A 16,063-nucleotide genomic window follows, 5' to 3' on the forward strand; every position below is an offset into this window, starting at 1 on the left:
ATGGCATGTTTCTATTAAAATGCAAGGAAGTCATTTGTACATGCCCATCAGCAGGATGACTTCCTAACTGTAGGCAGAGCAGAGCTACATGGGGCCCAGCAGCAAAGAAAACAAAACAGGAGTCTGCCTTGCATAGCAGGTGGGAGGTCATCCAAGTAGTATCGCAGATTCTGGCTGGGCCCACTTGATCGTATAATTGCCTTGAGGCAGTTGAGATGATTAAAAATGTAGAGGGGGCTTCCCTGGTGGCGCAGTGGTTGGGAGTCCGCCTGCCGGTGCAGGGGACATGGGTTCGTGCCCTGGTCCGGGAGGATCCCACGTGCCGCGGAGCGGCTGGGCCCGTGGGCCGTGGCCGCTGAGCCTGCGCGTCCGGAGCCTGTTGCTCCGCAGCGGGAGAGGCCACAGCAGTGAGAGGCCCGCGTACCGCAAAAAAAAAAAAAAAAAAAAAAAAAAAAATGTAGAGGCCCTCATTCTTTTAATTGATATACATACCCCTGACCAACTGATTTTATTGCTTTAAAAACCTTTCTCTAGCGCTCTTCCCATTGCCAACTCCCCATTTCCTTTCTTGTTTAGGGTGAGTATATGATTCCATCCTATTCCACTCACTTAACCTACGTTGTCACCGTCCATGGTGAGTGACACTGGACACACCAAGGAGAGTTCCTCTGACTCAGTGGGGGACCCTGGCTCTGCTCTGATGCTGGCAGAATCCCTGTGATGCCTCGCTGGTCGTTGGTTGCTTCTTCTGGTTGAGATCAATTGTACCAATAGCCCGAGGGGCAGAGGAAGTGCATTTATGGAAAATCAAGTTGCTTTGACAATTTCAGCAGAAGGGTGAGGAAGACTTTTAAAAGGAGGGACTCCCGACTTTTGGTATCAGAACTCAAATATTTGTCTTGCTGATGAGGAAAAGACAGACCTGTGGATCTAAGAGCCATCAGTCTCTCCACCCTCATGCCCAGAGTCTGGAGCAGAGTAAGAGTGGCCAACTGTGGAGGGAGGTGATGATGCCACTGTGGAGGGAGGTGTCAGGATGTGACACCACACCCTCCTCTCTGGCTTTCTGTTCCTACACCCACTTGACACTTTATTCCCTCATTCCTGCATGAAGGTAACATGCCAGACATTAGACACTAGGAGAGTAAACTTTAAAAGAACTTAGTACCTGCCTTCAAGGAGCTTGGAAAACAATTGCACCTGAAAATGATGCCAATGAAAGGTGACAGGTTCAAGGAACAGTGGGACGTCTAGAGGGAGGACACCTAGATCATCCTGGATCACCAGGAAGGGTTCACATTGTCTGAGCTGAAATGTGAAAGATGAGTAAAAGTGTTCTTGGCTGACGAACAGGGCCCAGGCATTCCAGACAGTGAGGACAGCCAGGGAAGTACTGACACACAAGAAGAGGGTGGAAAAGAGAAGGAGTATGATAAGGGCTCATCAAATATCCTAGGAAATACACTAGGAGAGAGAGATGTTATAGAGGCCACAGATAAAACAGTTTTGAAAAGGAGGAAGAGATTGCAAGTCAGATTCTGTAGAGAAATCAGAAGAGATAAGGGATTCAAGTGCCTGAGGGGCTTAGGAAAAAATAAACCATTGTAGATATTGGTGATAACAGTTTCTGCAGAAGAGCTGGGGGTAAAATCTGTTAAGAAGTCAGGGGAAGTATATTACTTTTCTATTGCTGCATAACAGATTATCATATATTTAGTGGCTTAAAAAAAACACCTATTTATTTTCTCCAGGGATTTTTAGATCAGAGGCCTGGGCACAGCTGAACTGGGTCTCACAAGTTTGAAATCAAGATGTCAAGTTCATCTCACCTGGAAACTCTCCTAAGGGAAGGGTCCGCCTCTAAGTTCCCCCATGTTATTGGCAGAATTCATTTCCTCGAGGCTGTAGAATTCATGGCAGCTTGCTTCTTAAAGCTGCTACCTTGATCTCCAGCTTTCTGACCCTCTTTTAAAGGGCTCATTTTATTAGTGTTGCCAAGTCTGAGCTCGTACTGTTCACCGCATGTCAGGCTAATAAATTGAGAGATGAGTTGTTGGGGCCAGGAATAGTGACTTTATTTGGAAAGCTAGCAGACCAAGAAGATGGCAGACTAGTGCCCCAAGGAACCAGCTTCCCTGAGTTGGAATTCAGTCTTCGTTTATCTAAAAAGGGGAGGTGGTTTAGTTAGTTGTTGCAAACTTCTTGGTGTTGGAATCCTTTGTTTTTGCAGCTGTCCACATAGGTCTGTAGGTCTGGTCACAATGTTCCTATAAACCTTCAAGACAGATGTTACTCTGTTCTGCAACTTTTTATCTCTATATGAATGGAAAAGTGTTACACCTTTAAAGGTTAGAGCCTTGAGAATGCGCTATCCTGCATATTTCAGGCTATAGGCAACATTCTTAACTTGTAGCTAAAGCAATAGATACACAGGTTAAAGTAAAAGAAACACATCCAATATGGAGTCAGATTTGTTCTTCCCTATTGCATTAGGGCATGCCTACTCAGGAGGATCTCTTATTTGATTAAGTTAAAGTCACCTGATTAGGAACCTTAAATACATTTGCAAAATCCCTTCACCTTTGCCAGGTTCTATTAGCTAGAATCAAGTCACAGTCTCCATCTACATTTAAGAGGAGGGGATTAAGGCAGTCTGTGTGGGGGCGGCTGTTTGAGAAGTCATTTTAGGGTGTGTTGGCCAGAATAAGTAAGTAAATCAACACAGTGATGGTAGGGAAAGGTGTGGCTGAGAAGAAATCTACATAGACCTGTAACTAGGGCATTTACAGGCACCACAGATCTTGGTGCATGTGTGTGCATGTGTTTTTATCAGTTAGATTTTGTTGCTTAACAAACAGTACCAAAATTGTGTTTTCAAACAGCAACCATCTATTTAGCTCAAAAATCCGCAGGTCAACAATTTGGCTGTGTTCAGCTGCGTGGTTCTGCAGCTCTGGGTCAGGCTTGGCTGATCTTTGCTGTGGTTCACTTACGGGTCTGCAATTGGCTGCTGGGTCAGCTGCTGGCTGGTTAGCTGTCTGGTGGTTGGTTAGCTGAGATGTGGTCTGGCATCTTCCAGTGGACTAGCCTGGGCTCATTTATATTGTGGTGATGCTCTGCACTCAGCAAGCCAGTAAGCCCCAATGCACAAGTGCTTTTCAAGCCACTGTGTCTTGTATCACATTTGCTAACATCCCACTGGTCAAAACAAGTCATATGGCTAGGTGAGGTTAAAGGGTGAATGAGGAAAAGGACTTTGCCTTTCTTACGAAAAGAGTAGAAAAATGTGGACATTTTTACAGTCTACTACATGATAGTTATTATTATCTTTTTAATGATGGGAAGTATTCTGCTTTATGTTAGGATGAGAGAACCAGTAAAAAAGAAAAAGGATGAATACATAGCATACAGGGGATAGTTAATGAAATGGGATCCCTGAGAAGGCAAGAGCTGCTGGGATTCAGAGTACAGAGGGAAATTTACTCTTAAAAAGGGAAAAGACATTATTTTTCTTTAGAATGAAGGAAAGGGGATAAGAATAGGTCTAGAAAAAATTTAATTTTCCCAGTAATCATAATTTTCCTTGGAGAAAAGGAATTTCAGTTATCTGTTGCACACAGTGAGGGAGGTTCTGGGAAAAGGGTTAGTGAGTGCTAACTTTGTGGAAGGCTGTTGTTTAGAACAGGAGAGGAAGCTGAGGTCAAAATATAAGAAAAGAAAAAAAAAATCCCAAATGACCCACACAAAAGCTGAGTGGTACACAGCCCAGCTGAGACTATAGACCTTAAGTTTATGATGACACCAATTTACAGTGCCTTACCCAGCCCATGTGTGAATTAGAAAAATGTACCCCCTCTGCTTAGTGTAGGAAAGTTCAGCCCCACTCTCACCTGGTGCCCTTGTACAGGACAAGTTCTTAAATCAAGTGCAGTGGCCCTGGGTTCCATTATATTTTTAAAATAACAGCTTTAAGTAGACTAGGTCTAGGAGCATAATTGATTTAAGAATAATGATTTGCCAAGTGGATTAGCAAAAGAACAAGATGGCTAGAGTGTTGACTATATTGGCAAGAAGGTTGAGATTAAATAAGTATTTCTAAAACCTAAAATGCAAAATAGCAGGGGATGAGGGAGATGAGACTGGCTAGGAGGAGAGGGGCTCTGTTGTGAAGGAACAATCTTGAGTTCTTGGTAGATGTGGGAAAGTATTGGTGACATCTTGAGCATCGGTGTGTTTTGATTAGATTTTTTTTTTTTTTCTGTATGTGGGCTTCTCACTCCTGTGGCCTCTCCCGTTGCGGAGCACAGGCTCCGGACGCGCGGGCTCAGCGGCCATGGCTCACGGGCCCAGCCGCTCCGTGGCATGTGGGATCCTCCCGGACCGGGGCACGAACCCGTGTCTCCTGCATCGGCAGGCGGACTCTCAACCACTGCGCCACCAGGGAAGCCCTGATTAGATTTTTAACAGGTCAGTCTGAAGATAGGTGCAATTGGGTGCAACTAGAAATAGGAATACCAAAAAGATGACTTAAATTGTTCAGGTAAGAAAGGCTGAGAATCTGCTCAGTCACATTGCAAGTGTCCATCAGTGAGAAGAGGACAGATCAGCAGGTTTGTTTAGGAGGCCAAGGAGCTATAATGTAATGATTGCATGCAAGGACAAAGGAGAATCGGGAGTTTCTGCCTTGCAGAAACTGTACAGATTCAGGAGAAAGATCACAACTATATGGACCAACATGGTTTAAATCTTGGGAACTATTCAGACCATCAGGCAGCAGATCAGACATTTTCGTTTTTATTCAGATGTTTTGGAATCTCATGGACACATTAGGAAAAACTGAATATACACAGAAGCAGTTAATTTTATTTGTTTATTATTGAACTATAATTTATTTACAATGTTGTGTTAATTTCTACTTTTCAGCAAAGTGATTGTTACACATATATATACATTCTTTTTTTTAATATTCTTTTCCATATGGTTTACCATAGGATACTGAATATATTTCCCTGTGCTATACAGTGGGACCTTATTGTTTATCCATTCTCTCTATATATAATAGTTTGCATCTGCTAATCCCAACCTCCCAGTCCATCCCTCCCCCAACACCCTCCCTTAGCAACTGCAAGTCTGTTCTGTATCTCTGTGAGTCTGTTTCTGTTTCATAGATAAGTTCATTTGTGTCGTATTTTAGATTCCACATATAAGTGAAATCATATGGTATTTGTCTTTCTCTTTCTGACTTACTTCACTGAGTATGATAATCTCTAGTTATATCCATGTTGCTGCAAATGCCATTATTTCATTCTTTTTTATGGCTGAGTGGTATTCCTTTGTATATAATACCACATCTTCTTTATCCATTCCTCTGTCTATGGACATTGAGGTTGCTTCCATGTGTTGGCTACTGTGAATAGTGCTGAGAAGCAGTTAATTTGAGATTGACTAAAGTGACAAGGCAGCTATACTACAGAGACTGGTTGTTAAAATAACTGATAGCCTCTATTATGCAGGATCCAATATGGATTTAAGATTAAGACCATCCACTTGATGAGAGCAGAATATTGTAAGCATCCTCTGTTACAGAGATTACTGTGAATGTATTCAGAGCTCAGGATAGTTTTTCTAGGAGAAGAGAGTTCTGAAAATGATTTTGGAGGAGGTATGTGGTAAGGGGGCTCAAGGAATCAGAAGAGGGCTGGGGATTGGAGAACATAGTCAGCGGTGATTTTAGAGAGGTGCCTGAAGCGAAGACATCAACAAATATCAGGTTAGAAATAAATGGTGGAGAAGACAGAGAACAGGTTTGAGAGAGAAGGAATTAGAGAACCTAGAGAACAGAACTGGGGTTATTAATGGGAGAGGATGGAAAGATTGATACAATTTGTAGGCATCATCAGAGAAGTTTATTATCATCAGTAAGGGATTTACAGGAAAGAGCTAAAATAAAGGGCCTATTTCGAGCTACTTGACTGAACATTTGACAGGTATCCATCCTTTCTTCCTGCATAAAATCATTCATGTCTTTACTCGCTCTTTTTTTAAAGTTATTAATAAGAGGAACTCAGGAAAATGAATCTTTTTCATTAAAAAATGCATTCCCTTCTCCTGGAAATTTTATAAAAATATGGTGCCACATTTTTATATTAGTATAAATTAGGATAACATCAAATTAGAAAAAAACATATTGCAAATGCTTATTAATACATCAAATAGGAAAATATAATAAAAAACATTCTTAGACTTTTCAGAATCTTTCCCTTTGAACTTTTCTTAGAAGTTCTTCAATGATAAGCTATTAGAAAGTACAGTAAAATTAAGAGTTACTTATATTAGGTAAGATATGACTTCATGTAATAGAATGTTTGGTAATTAGAAGCCATAGTCTTGGGGAAATTGAAGGGAACAGTCTTTTCCTCTGATGAGACCCTCAAAATCACAGTCCTGAGATTTTAACATGATAATTTGGTAGATAATCAGGATGAATTAATGAGTTTGTTATATAAACTGAAGTTATTTGGAAACATGACTGAAAAGGTAATGGAATTTTTGTGGCTGTTATTAATTTACAATTTTTTTATAACAAAAGCTATGGCATAGCATGCAAAGAGACTGTACATAGCCTCGAAATTTCTTCATTCCTTCCATGAGGACAGACCAATCATAGGAAACAATTAGAGAAGACCTTTCACTTATGGCTAAACACAAGAGTTGGTTTTACAAATACTGGATAAGCGAATTGTTTTTAAGCAAAACTTATGTGAGGGAATTGTTAAGCTTTCTTTTTCAATTTTATTGAATTGTTTGATTTTCAATTATTGATGATTTTCAGATATTCTGGGTTGCATGCCAAAATTATTCAAAAATAATTTATGTGGCAAGAATTCTGTGTTGCAAATACACAAATGAATTTACATATAAAAAGAGAAGAATATTTTGGGTACATTTGCTCAGAAACTTAGAAGTTTGGGGTGAGTTGTTTGAATTTATCAGTCTTAAATATTTTTAGAACTCAAAACTCTATGATGTGAAAATCTTTGCATTAGGTCTGATGAACACCTTCTTAACATGTTATAGAGCAAAATCAAGAAATATCTTTTACTGAGTTTATAAATGAAGCTCTTGCTAAGTTTAATTATTATGGTCGTACACTTTTCTGCTATGTAATGCAATGTATATAATATTATACAACTTAATATATAACTTAATAAATTAAGTATATAACTTAACAAATACAAATTAATATTTTGAATAACAGATATTCCCTAAATTCTGTATTAGGTACAAATATTTTCTTTTCTCTTATGGATCAATAGACTCAAATCAATAATTTTAAAGGGAAACCTCTGTTTAAAAGATTTGGCTTTAGAATCATTTATAATTTCAGTACTTGTCTTAAAGTACTGGATAATTTTAAAAATAGGGCAAGAATAGAGCTACTCAGTTATTTTACAGGCTCTCCCTAGCTTCTCTTGAAAGTGATACAATATTTCTTTATTTTCTTTTTATTTGATGTGGGATTGGTGGCTTGCATTGTTTCAGGCAGATTAGATGAACCTATTTGCAGGGCACCTATAGAGACATAGACGTAGAGAACAGACATGTGGACACAGTGGGGGAAGGGGAGGGTGGGATGAATTGGGAGATTAGGTTTGACATAAATACACTACCATGTGTAAAATAGATAGCTAGTGGGAAACTGCTCTATAGCACAGGGAGCTCAGCTCGGTGCTCTGTGATGACCTAGATGGGTGGGATGGAGGCAGGGGTGGGAAGGAGGTCCAAGAAGGAGGGGATATAGGTATGCATATAGCCGATTCACTTCATTTTACAGCAGAAACTAACACAACATTGTAAAGCAATTATACTCCAATTAAAAAAAAAACAGATAATGTACTCTGGCTTCTTTCCATATGAAAGAGTATCTATTCATTCCTTCCAACATAACTCACATCATTTATTAACTGTTCATTCTGGCAAGTAATTAGGGAAAATATTTTTCATAAGCTAAAACTCCCTCTCTGTTTCAGCCTTGGCTTTCAGTCTCTCAGTTTATTACAGTTATGTTGATGTTAAGCACTGCATCTTTTGAATTCTGGGCATTATTTTCAGGTTTACAATATGTAGGAGTAGTCCAAGTTTTTAGAATTTTTAACATTCAAAGTGTGGTAAAGTTTTTAAGGATTGTAGTCATTATTATTATATTATGGTTTATATTCTTGCAATGGAAGAAGACCTATTTCCTTTTCCAAAGTGCATTTTGAAATTTATATTGACGGTGATTTAAATCTTTTCAAATCACACAATTCCAAAAGAAGATAACTCTTTTAGATTTTTGTCAATGAATTATCTTCCAAAGGGAGACATGCAAATACAATTTTATATTGATGTTCATTCTGGAGAATAAAAGAGATATAGTATCTAAGAGTTCACTGTTTATTTATATTTTATTTCAAATTCAAAGCAATGCCTCATTAGCAAAACAGAATTTCTGCCATTTTCTCAGAGGTTTAAGGGCCTCTTTTTGTGTAAACTAATAAGACTGTTTGCATAAATGCACAAGTGACAAGAATGTTTTGACAGTTTCACAAATGATGTCCTATGACCCTGTCTGTTTCTCTTTCCTCTAGTTAACTTCTCCCACTGCCTCTGAGCAGCTTGCCTATAAACCACCTGCTTTCTCCTTTGTTTCTCCAACTAATCAGAAAACACCACCTGTCCCAGTCGACCTAGCCGGAGCCTCTGTCCTGGAGGAGTTCCACCCGAGGAGGCTGGATGTCAGTGGGGCCCTGGTGGAAGAAACAGCCATGTACTTTCAAACTTCCGCTCACTCTGCACCATTTTTTGCACCGAAGGGCACGTCCTCGACGTCACAGTTCCCCCATCCCGCTCAATTATCAGGTTCTCACTCATCCAGTCCAAATGCAGTCCAGCAAAAACCTGGCCTGACGTCTGAAGTCCTCAAGAAGACTGTCACCTCGCATGTCCTTAGTCCCAGAGAAAGTCCGAGAACCTCTTCTCCTTCGCTGCCCTCCGGTGCTTCTCTGAAGTCGAATTCAGCCTCCTACATCCCGGTCCGCATCGTCACGCACTCACTCTCTCCGAGTCCCAAACCCCTCCCCTCCCCTTTCCACGGCTCTTCTTCCACTGTCTGTAGCGAAGTGTCATCCAGCGGGAACTTCTCAACGTCAGGGGTGAAATCCCCAGTGCCCTCCCGGCTTTCCCTCCTCACTGCCATCCTCAAATCCAACCCTTCTCACCAAAGACCCCTTTCCCCGGCATCCTGTCCCACCTTCTCTCTCAACTCCCTGGCTTCTTCCAGCCTCACACTCGATCAAAAAATTAAACAAACCTCTCCTACGCCTAAAAAATCCCTCTCAAGTTGCTCCCTGCGAGCGGCGTCTCCAGAGCAAAGGGAAAACCAGGTTTCTGATCTCAGCCAGCAATCCTTTCCCTTCCCTTTTTCCACTAAAGCTGTTCCCCTTCCTCTGGCATCCTCCCTTTCTCCCCCGAAACAGGGCAGTAGCAGCCTTGCTTCTTTGAATGTAGAGAAAACGCCATCCCCCACTTCTTTAAAGAGCAGCCCAATGATTTCCCAGCTGCAAACCAGTACCTCCAGTTCTACAGGTCTGCCTCCTGTCCCTCCAAGCTTTTCTCCTTTGTTTTCCAAGGGCAGACAGGATGCTGACCTCAGGGGCCCAGGAAAGCCCAGGGATATTTCCCCACATCCTTCTACGTTAGCCTCGTCGGCATCGTCTTCGGTGTCTCCTCCCACCAACCCAAGAGCCAGGCTCCCCTCTCCAGAGAAATGCTACCATCCTTCCCCAGCTCTTTCAAACCTGATAAACAGATCCAAGAGAGCATCAGCACCTCTCTCTGGCCCGGGGCAGACACCTTTAGCTCCTCCCCCACACCCTGTCTCCAGCGCTGGCTCTGCCTCTCTTCCCCAACTGGGGTGCTCCGCTCTCCCTCGTGCTAATCCGCCCACCGAGGTGCGCCACCTCAGTCCCTCAGCGCTGCACCCAAATCTTACCCTGCCTTCAAGACTTGGGAAATCCGAAAGCTCCATATCTGACCACAGGTCATCTGTTTCATCCCCATCACCTCCCATCTCTCTAACAAGAACCAACGAGCTGATTTCACCTTGTGCATTGTCCATGTCAACAGGCCCTGAAAATAAGAAACACAAGGTATTTTTTTTTTTTTTTGCACGTTGCATGGTGCATGTTTCTTTTGAAATACGGAATCATTTTTTTTTCAGGGGAAAAATCATCAATTATGATATTCTTTCTGTTCCTACAAGGAGATAGTGCAAGGGGATCTAAGATTTGGTATATTTGAATGCGTAGATGAATTATAAATGGTCTAAAATTGTGTATGTTTCTGAAAGCCTCTTTGATGTTGCAAATCCTCTTATGGTAACCTTTTATATCTGTGGCTCCAAGGGCATTTTTTTCCAGGCATAATATAAGTTATATTATTGATCCCGAAGATGGAATTTAGAGCAGTTAGATGGAATTTGGGAATATGATACATTTCTGATTCTTTAATAACATGGACCCTATTATCCATCAAAATATCCTGTACTGATAAAATAGTAGACAGGATTACTGTAAAATGGACTATTATCATATATCAAGCCCCATATAACTGCCCAGACAATCTGACAACTTTCTATTTCCTTTACTGGCATTTATTTATTAGTAGTAATTTTCTTCCCCTTCCACCATGATGATTTCTTTATTGCTCTCCATACACCTCAAGCTAAATCAATATGGATTTAGCTATATATATGTTGGGCAAAGAGAATAGAAATTTCCTTTGTATGTGAAAATTATTTGATTTATTATGAACACTGAATACTTAATGATTATAAAATACAGAAAGGGTGGACAGGCTGGGTAGAGGGAAGTAAAGTTAAGAGAGGAGAAGTATTGACTTTTAAATGCTCTGAAGCGACCCATTGAGGAAGGATGTGAAATCAGCATTTACTTTAATATGAGAAGGGAAACATTTGAAGGAGTTACCCATAGCATTCATTGTTCCTTTTTCCTGGAGGAAGGCAACTCTGCCCTAGAGTGTAGCAGCTTCCCAACTGTTCTCATGTAATTTAAGATATCGAGTTTAGACACTTAGGGTTCAGTCAGTATTCTATAAATGAAATAAAATTATGAAAGTGTCTGTATTAGGAGGGGGTTTGGATTTTCAGTTCAGTGCATTGAATTAACACCATTTTAGAGTGTCCAAGTTGGTTCCATGAAGATTGTATTCAACTCTGTCACTGTTGGGATGATGAACTTACCATGGAAAAGATAAAACAGCCCACATGATGCTGTTAATATGTTACAGTACAATTCAACTTAAAAAGCATGCATTAGACATCTACTGTATGCCCACCACCATGCTAGCTTTTTTGTGGATGTGTTTTATTTTTAAGGAAAATAATCCTTTATCTTAAAAATATATTTTATTCAGCAAAACAACATATACATATATATAATGTGGAGAAGCTATAGAGAGTTATTAAATCTATAGTAAAGCTAGAAAACAAGGATAAGGCAATATTAATATAACGTAATACAGATTGTGTATAAGAGTTCACTGAATTCAGTATAAGAGAAATATTATTATGGGATATGTTTAGTAAGGGAAGTTATCATAAATGTCAGGCCTGTCGGAAATGTTTAGGATTTAGCTTAATGAAGAGGAAAGCAGGTGGCATTTCAGAAATGGTAAACAACTCCACCAAATATACAGAAGACGATCCCAGAGGAGTATATGTGGACATGTAAGAAGATTGGCCTTATCATCGAATAGTGATGATAGTAATGATAATTACAGTAACAGATATCAAGTACTTTCTGTGAGTCAAGGACTATCCTAGTAGTTAAGCAAAGTAGTTAAAATTTAATTAACAGGGACAGTGTTAGTTAATTTTGTCATGACCATATGAGATTGGTAATATTATTTTCTTCATTCTGTATACCAAGAAACTGTAGTTCAGTGAATAACTTGCCCAGGTTACATTTCTTATACTGGCAGAGCTGACATTTATATTAATTGAAATCTACTGATTCCTGAAGCCATGTTCTTTATTACTGAGATTTATTGCTACAAAGCAATAACTCATATTAATTATCATTTTAGCCTTATTTATTAATTCTTATGAAGGAATGAAATGATGATTAGAATTATCAATTTGTATAATATTTGAATCACTTTAAAATGTATTTTTCAAGATTATTAAGTCCTTGTATTTTAAACTTCAAAGCAAATGGGATGGAGGAAATCTAACTTTCTCTCTAACTCTAAGTTTGAAAATATGATGTATTTGAGGTGAAATGACCTGGTGATTATCTTTTCAATACATATGTGTGATTATGGTATTCATTTGTAATGTATTGAAAAAAAACCCCTGGTGATCTAAACATTACTTTTTCCTGAATTTATTGGCAATTGTCTCTTAAACCATACTGCCTTACACTTATTCTTTACCTCTATGAAAAGTAGTGTTACTCCACAGGTTTCTTAGAGGGTTTCTGTTTGTGGTTCACTCTGTTTTGTTCATGTTTTGTCCCATTTTTGGAGAGTTGGAAAAGAGTGAGCCCAGAGCGGCTTCTGATGAAGTCCTTTTTTGCCCTAAAATCAAGTTTTTTGAAGACCTGTTCCTCCCCAGCTCATTTACTGCCCCCAATATTGAAGAATTTTCAGTGTTAGCTTTATTTTTTCTGCTTATTTTCTTTATATCCAAGTTAATAAAGTTCAACTTGTAGAAATGCTTCTTAAATTTGATGAACATGTATGAAAATATGGAGAATGATTATAACTAATCCATTTTTATCTGTTCCTTTGAACAGAAAAAATGTTTCTTATAATGGGTAAAATTTATAATAACTTTTGCAAAATTGGTTTCTCTCGAGACATATTTGTCATATTTATCATATATATATCATATTTGTCATATTTATTTCCTCCTTGCTTCTTGCTGTTATCTCTGTAGGTAAAAAATCAGTATGTGTATATATATATATATATATATATATAACTATTCTTTGCAAGAATTGTACCTTGAGTGTAAAAAGTTCAGTAAAATGGACACTGTTGGATACTGGAAGAGATAAATCTTATCGCAGTTTCTTTTGATGTTTGACTCGTTTTGTTTAAATTGCTAAGATTACTTTATAGATTGATAGGAGGAAATAGACAAAAGCTTTGGGATATCAAAGAATTTATATGCTTTTAGGGACTGTTTCTTGTCTGGCTCGTTCCACTGTGGTGCTAATCTGAGCACAGGACCCTCTTTGAAGTCAAAGAGTTTCAGATTTAGATCAGCTTCACTCAGTGCCAGATCCTGAAAGGAAAGAGGTCCTAGAATACAGATAGCCATCAAATTAAAACATCAATGCTTGAAAGATATTAGTTCCAAGTCTGGCCTTACTGTCCTTTGATATGAAAATGAACTGGAACAGCTAGCTTAGGCTGAGCTAAATTCAGGTATAAGGTATGTTTGATGTTTCTTTCTCATAGATAGAATCTTAAAGTTCTGAATCTGCTTTTATTAGTATAACGGCTATATTTTGATTTCAGATATGGTTGAAAAATATTATTTCACATTAGAATCATGGTCCTAGACAGGATGGGTGTCTCCCTGAATGTTGCTCCCATGGCTCTTTGATCAATGTGTATATTGTCTGAGACACTTTTTCCCCTTGGGAAAACCTGAATATCAGAAAATTAATCTATGGAGTTGTATTTGGGTTCCCAATATCTTTTGCCTTCATTATAATTTACATTTTTCTCCTAGTGAGTTATTATGATGTTCCAGATGGAAATTTGGGATGGCCATTACATCAAAACCTCATACATTTTGCCCCTCAATGATGATTGTCTGAAGCTCTGTGCGGGCTCCAGTGGTGTCACTGTCCTGGCCTGAAAGCTAGATGGACACATTGATTGGTTAGGGAATCAGTTGGGAGCTTTTAGATATTTTATGAACTTTTATAGTTGATGTTTTATTTATAAACTCTCATTCTTTTAAGGCATCATAACATTTCCAAGTATATCACACTGAAAACTTGGTGGTTACAAGCCTCTATGTGACTTTCTCCATTTCTGCTGATCCTTACATAATCTGGGAACAGAATGAAATGTACCTCTATGAGCAAAAATGGTCAATCTGAGTTCAAAAAAAATCACTCATTGGTAAAATAAATACGTATTGAGTGCTCATTATGTACAAGTTTCAAAGTTGTGAAGATGCTGAAACAAATAAAATTGCAAAAAATGCCTGCTAAAAGAACATTTATATTCTACAGTGAAAGAGAAACAGTCCACGACCCTCCCCCTCCCCAATAAGTAAATTTTCTTGTATGTTAGAAGATCATAAGTATAGAGAAAAGTATAGCAGGGTAAGAGGTGGTTGTCACCAATTTATGTTGGGTGGCGGAGATAGGTTTCTTTGAAAGGGTGACATCCAAGGAGGTGATGCTTCTTGAGAGAGTATGGTCAGGCCCTTCCTCAGGGTCTTGTTGTTTATGTAATTTGAGGTCCTGCCATTTACCTGTACTTAAAGTGTAACCATGAGTTCAAATCCCTGATTCTCAAGGCAAATAGTACAGTTTGTTTTGAGATCTCATAGGTCTTTATTACTAGAGCCTGTGGTGAATTTTATGTGTCAGTGATGGGGGTGGTGGTGAGGAGAGTGGTGGGAAATATTTTCTGAAGGGGAAGGGTGTGTTCTTGCTATCCCCACCTTCACACCCAAGATTTATGTTACAATATCTAGCACTGCCTATAAATAGAATTAGCTCTGATAAACTTACATACAAAATACAATTTCCTTTTTTTTTTTTTTTGCGGTACGCGGGCCTCTCACTGTTGTGGCCTCTCCTGTTGCAGAGCACAGGCTCCGGACGCACAGGCTCAGCGTCCATGGCTCACAGGCCCAGCCGCTCCGTGGCATGTGGGATCTTCCCGGACCAGGGCACGAACCCGTGTCCCCTGCATCGGCAGGCGGACTCTCAACCGCTGCACCACCAGGGAAGCCCCAATTTCCTTTTTTAAACCTAAACTTTGCCCTGTACCTGTTATGTAGTGAATATTTAACAGATATTTATGGAAAGATGACTAAAAACATAGATTGCAAATTGCAGAGATATAGTAGTTATCACTGAATTTTTTGCTGGATTCAAAGTCAGGCTGGTCGGTTCTACCTTGTATGACTAGCTAATGGTGATTCCAGCCTATTCCAGCCTATTCCAGCCTATTCTTATTATTTAAGTTATAATTACAGTGACTAGAGTGATCTGTAATTTTAAGCCAAGGAAGGGAAACAAATGAATTTGCTTTCATACCTGGAAGCCTTGACATACTAAAAAAGAAATATGCTCCAAATTTGGATATTGTTAGGAGAACCTAAAAGAAATATACTGAACACAAAAAGTATCTCTTATGGCAACAAGAATGATGTTTGGACTGAGAAGGAAAGGCTACATATGTCTTAGAGATGCATAAAGCCCAAGATAGATGAAGAACTAGAAAGGACAACTAGTTGCTCTAAATAAGTTCATATCTCCTGGTCTAGATAAATCGTATCTCAAAAAACACATGAAATTTCTAATTTTATTGCAAAAGAAGTATTGTAAATGATGGGAAAGAGGAGATTTACCAGAAAAAAGAAGCAAGCTGTTTTTTTAACACAAAAAATGGAAGGTAAATTCTGAAAATTATGGCAAATTCTTAGGTTGTGAATGTTTACCAAAACAGTTATAACTGGAAGTCAGACATTTTCTTCAGCAAAAGACATTTATTGAATTCTTTCCAGCTTCTAGCTTTTGTGATGTCTTTCATGATATCTTGAACAAGGAGAGATATTTGAGAAGTAGTGATATATTTCTGTGAATTCTGAATGCTTAATCCAAAGCATCCTCGAGATCACTGTCTATCTCATCACCTTATTTTAATTTTATGCATATTATTATCTCTCTATGGCTTTTCTTTTGCTTTCTTATTTATTTGTTTGTTTATTATTTGTTTCAATTCATTAAGATGTAAGCTCTAGAGA

The 16,063-nt window shown here is 39.0% G+C and overlaps 1 protein-coding gene across 1 annotated transcript in view; it reads left to right on the forward strand.

The window, feature by feature from the left end:
• MLIP (muscular LMNA interacting protein) overlaps positions 1-16,063 on the forward strand; it is a 151,842-nt gene that overhangs the window by 14,885 nt on the left and 120,894 nt on the right. Inside the window, exon 4 of the mRNA XM_060021348.1 lies at positions 8,631-10,190. Coding sequence (XP_059877331.1) covers positions 8,631-10,190 — 1,560 coding nt within the window. The remainder of the gene's footprint in view (positions 1-8,630; positions 10,191-16,063) is intronic.

This window comes from Delphinus delphis, chromosome 10 (assembly GCF_949987515.2).
Source record: "Delphinus delphis chromosome 10, mDelDel1.2, whole genome shotgun sequence".
In the NCBI taxonomy this organism is placed as follows: domain Eukaryota; kingdom Metazoa; phylum Chordata; class Mammalia; order Artiodactyla; family Delphinidae; genus Delphinus; species Delphinus delphis.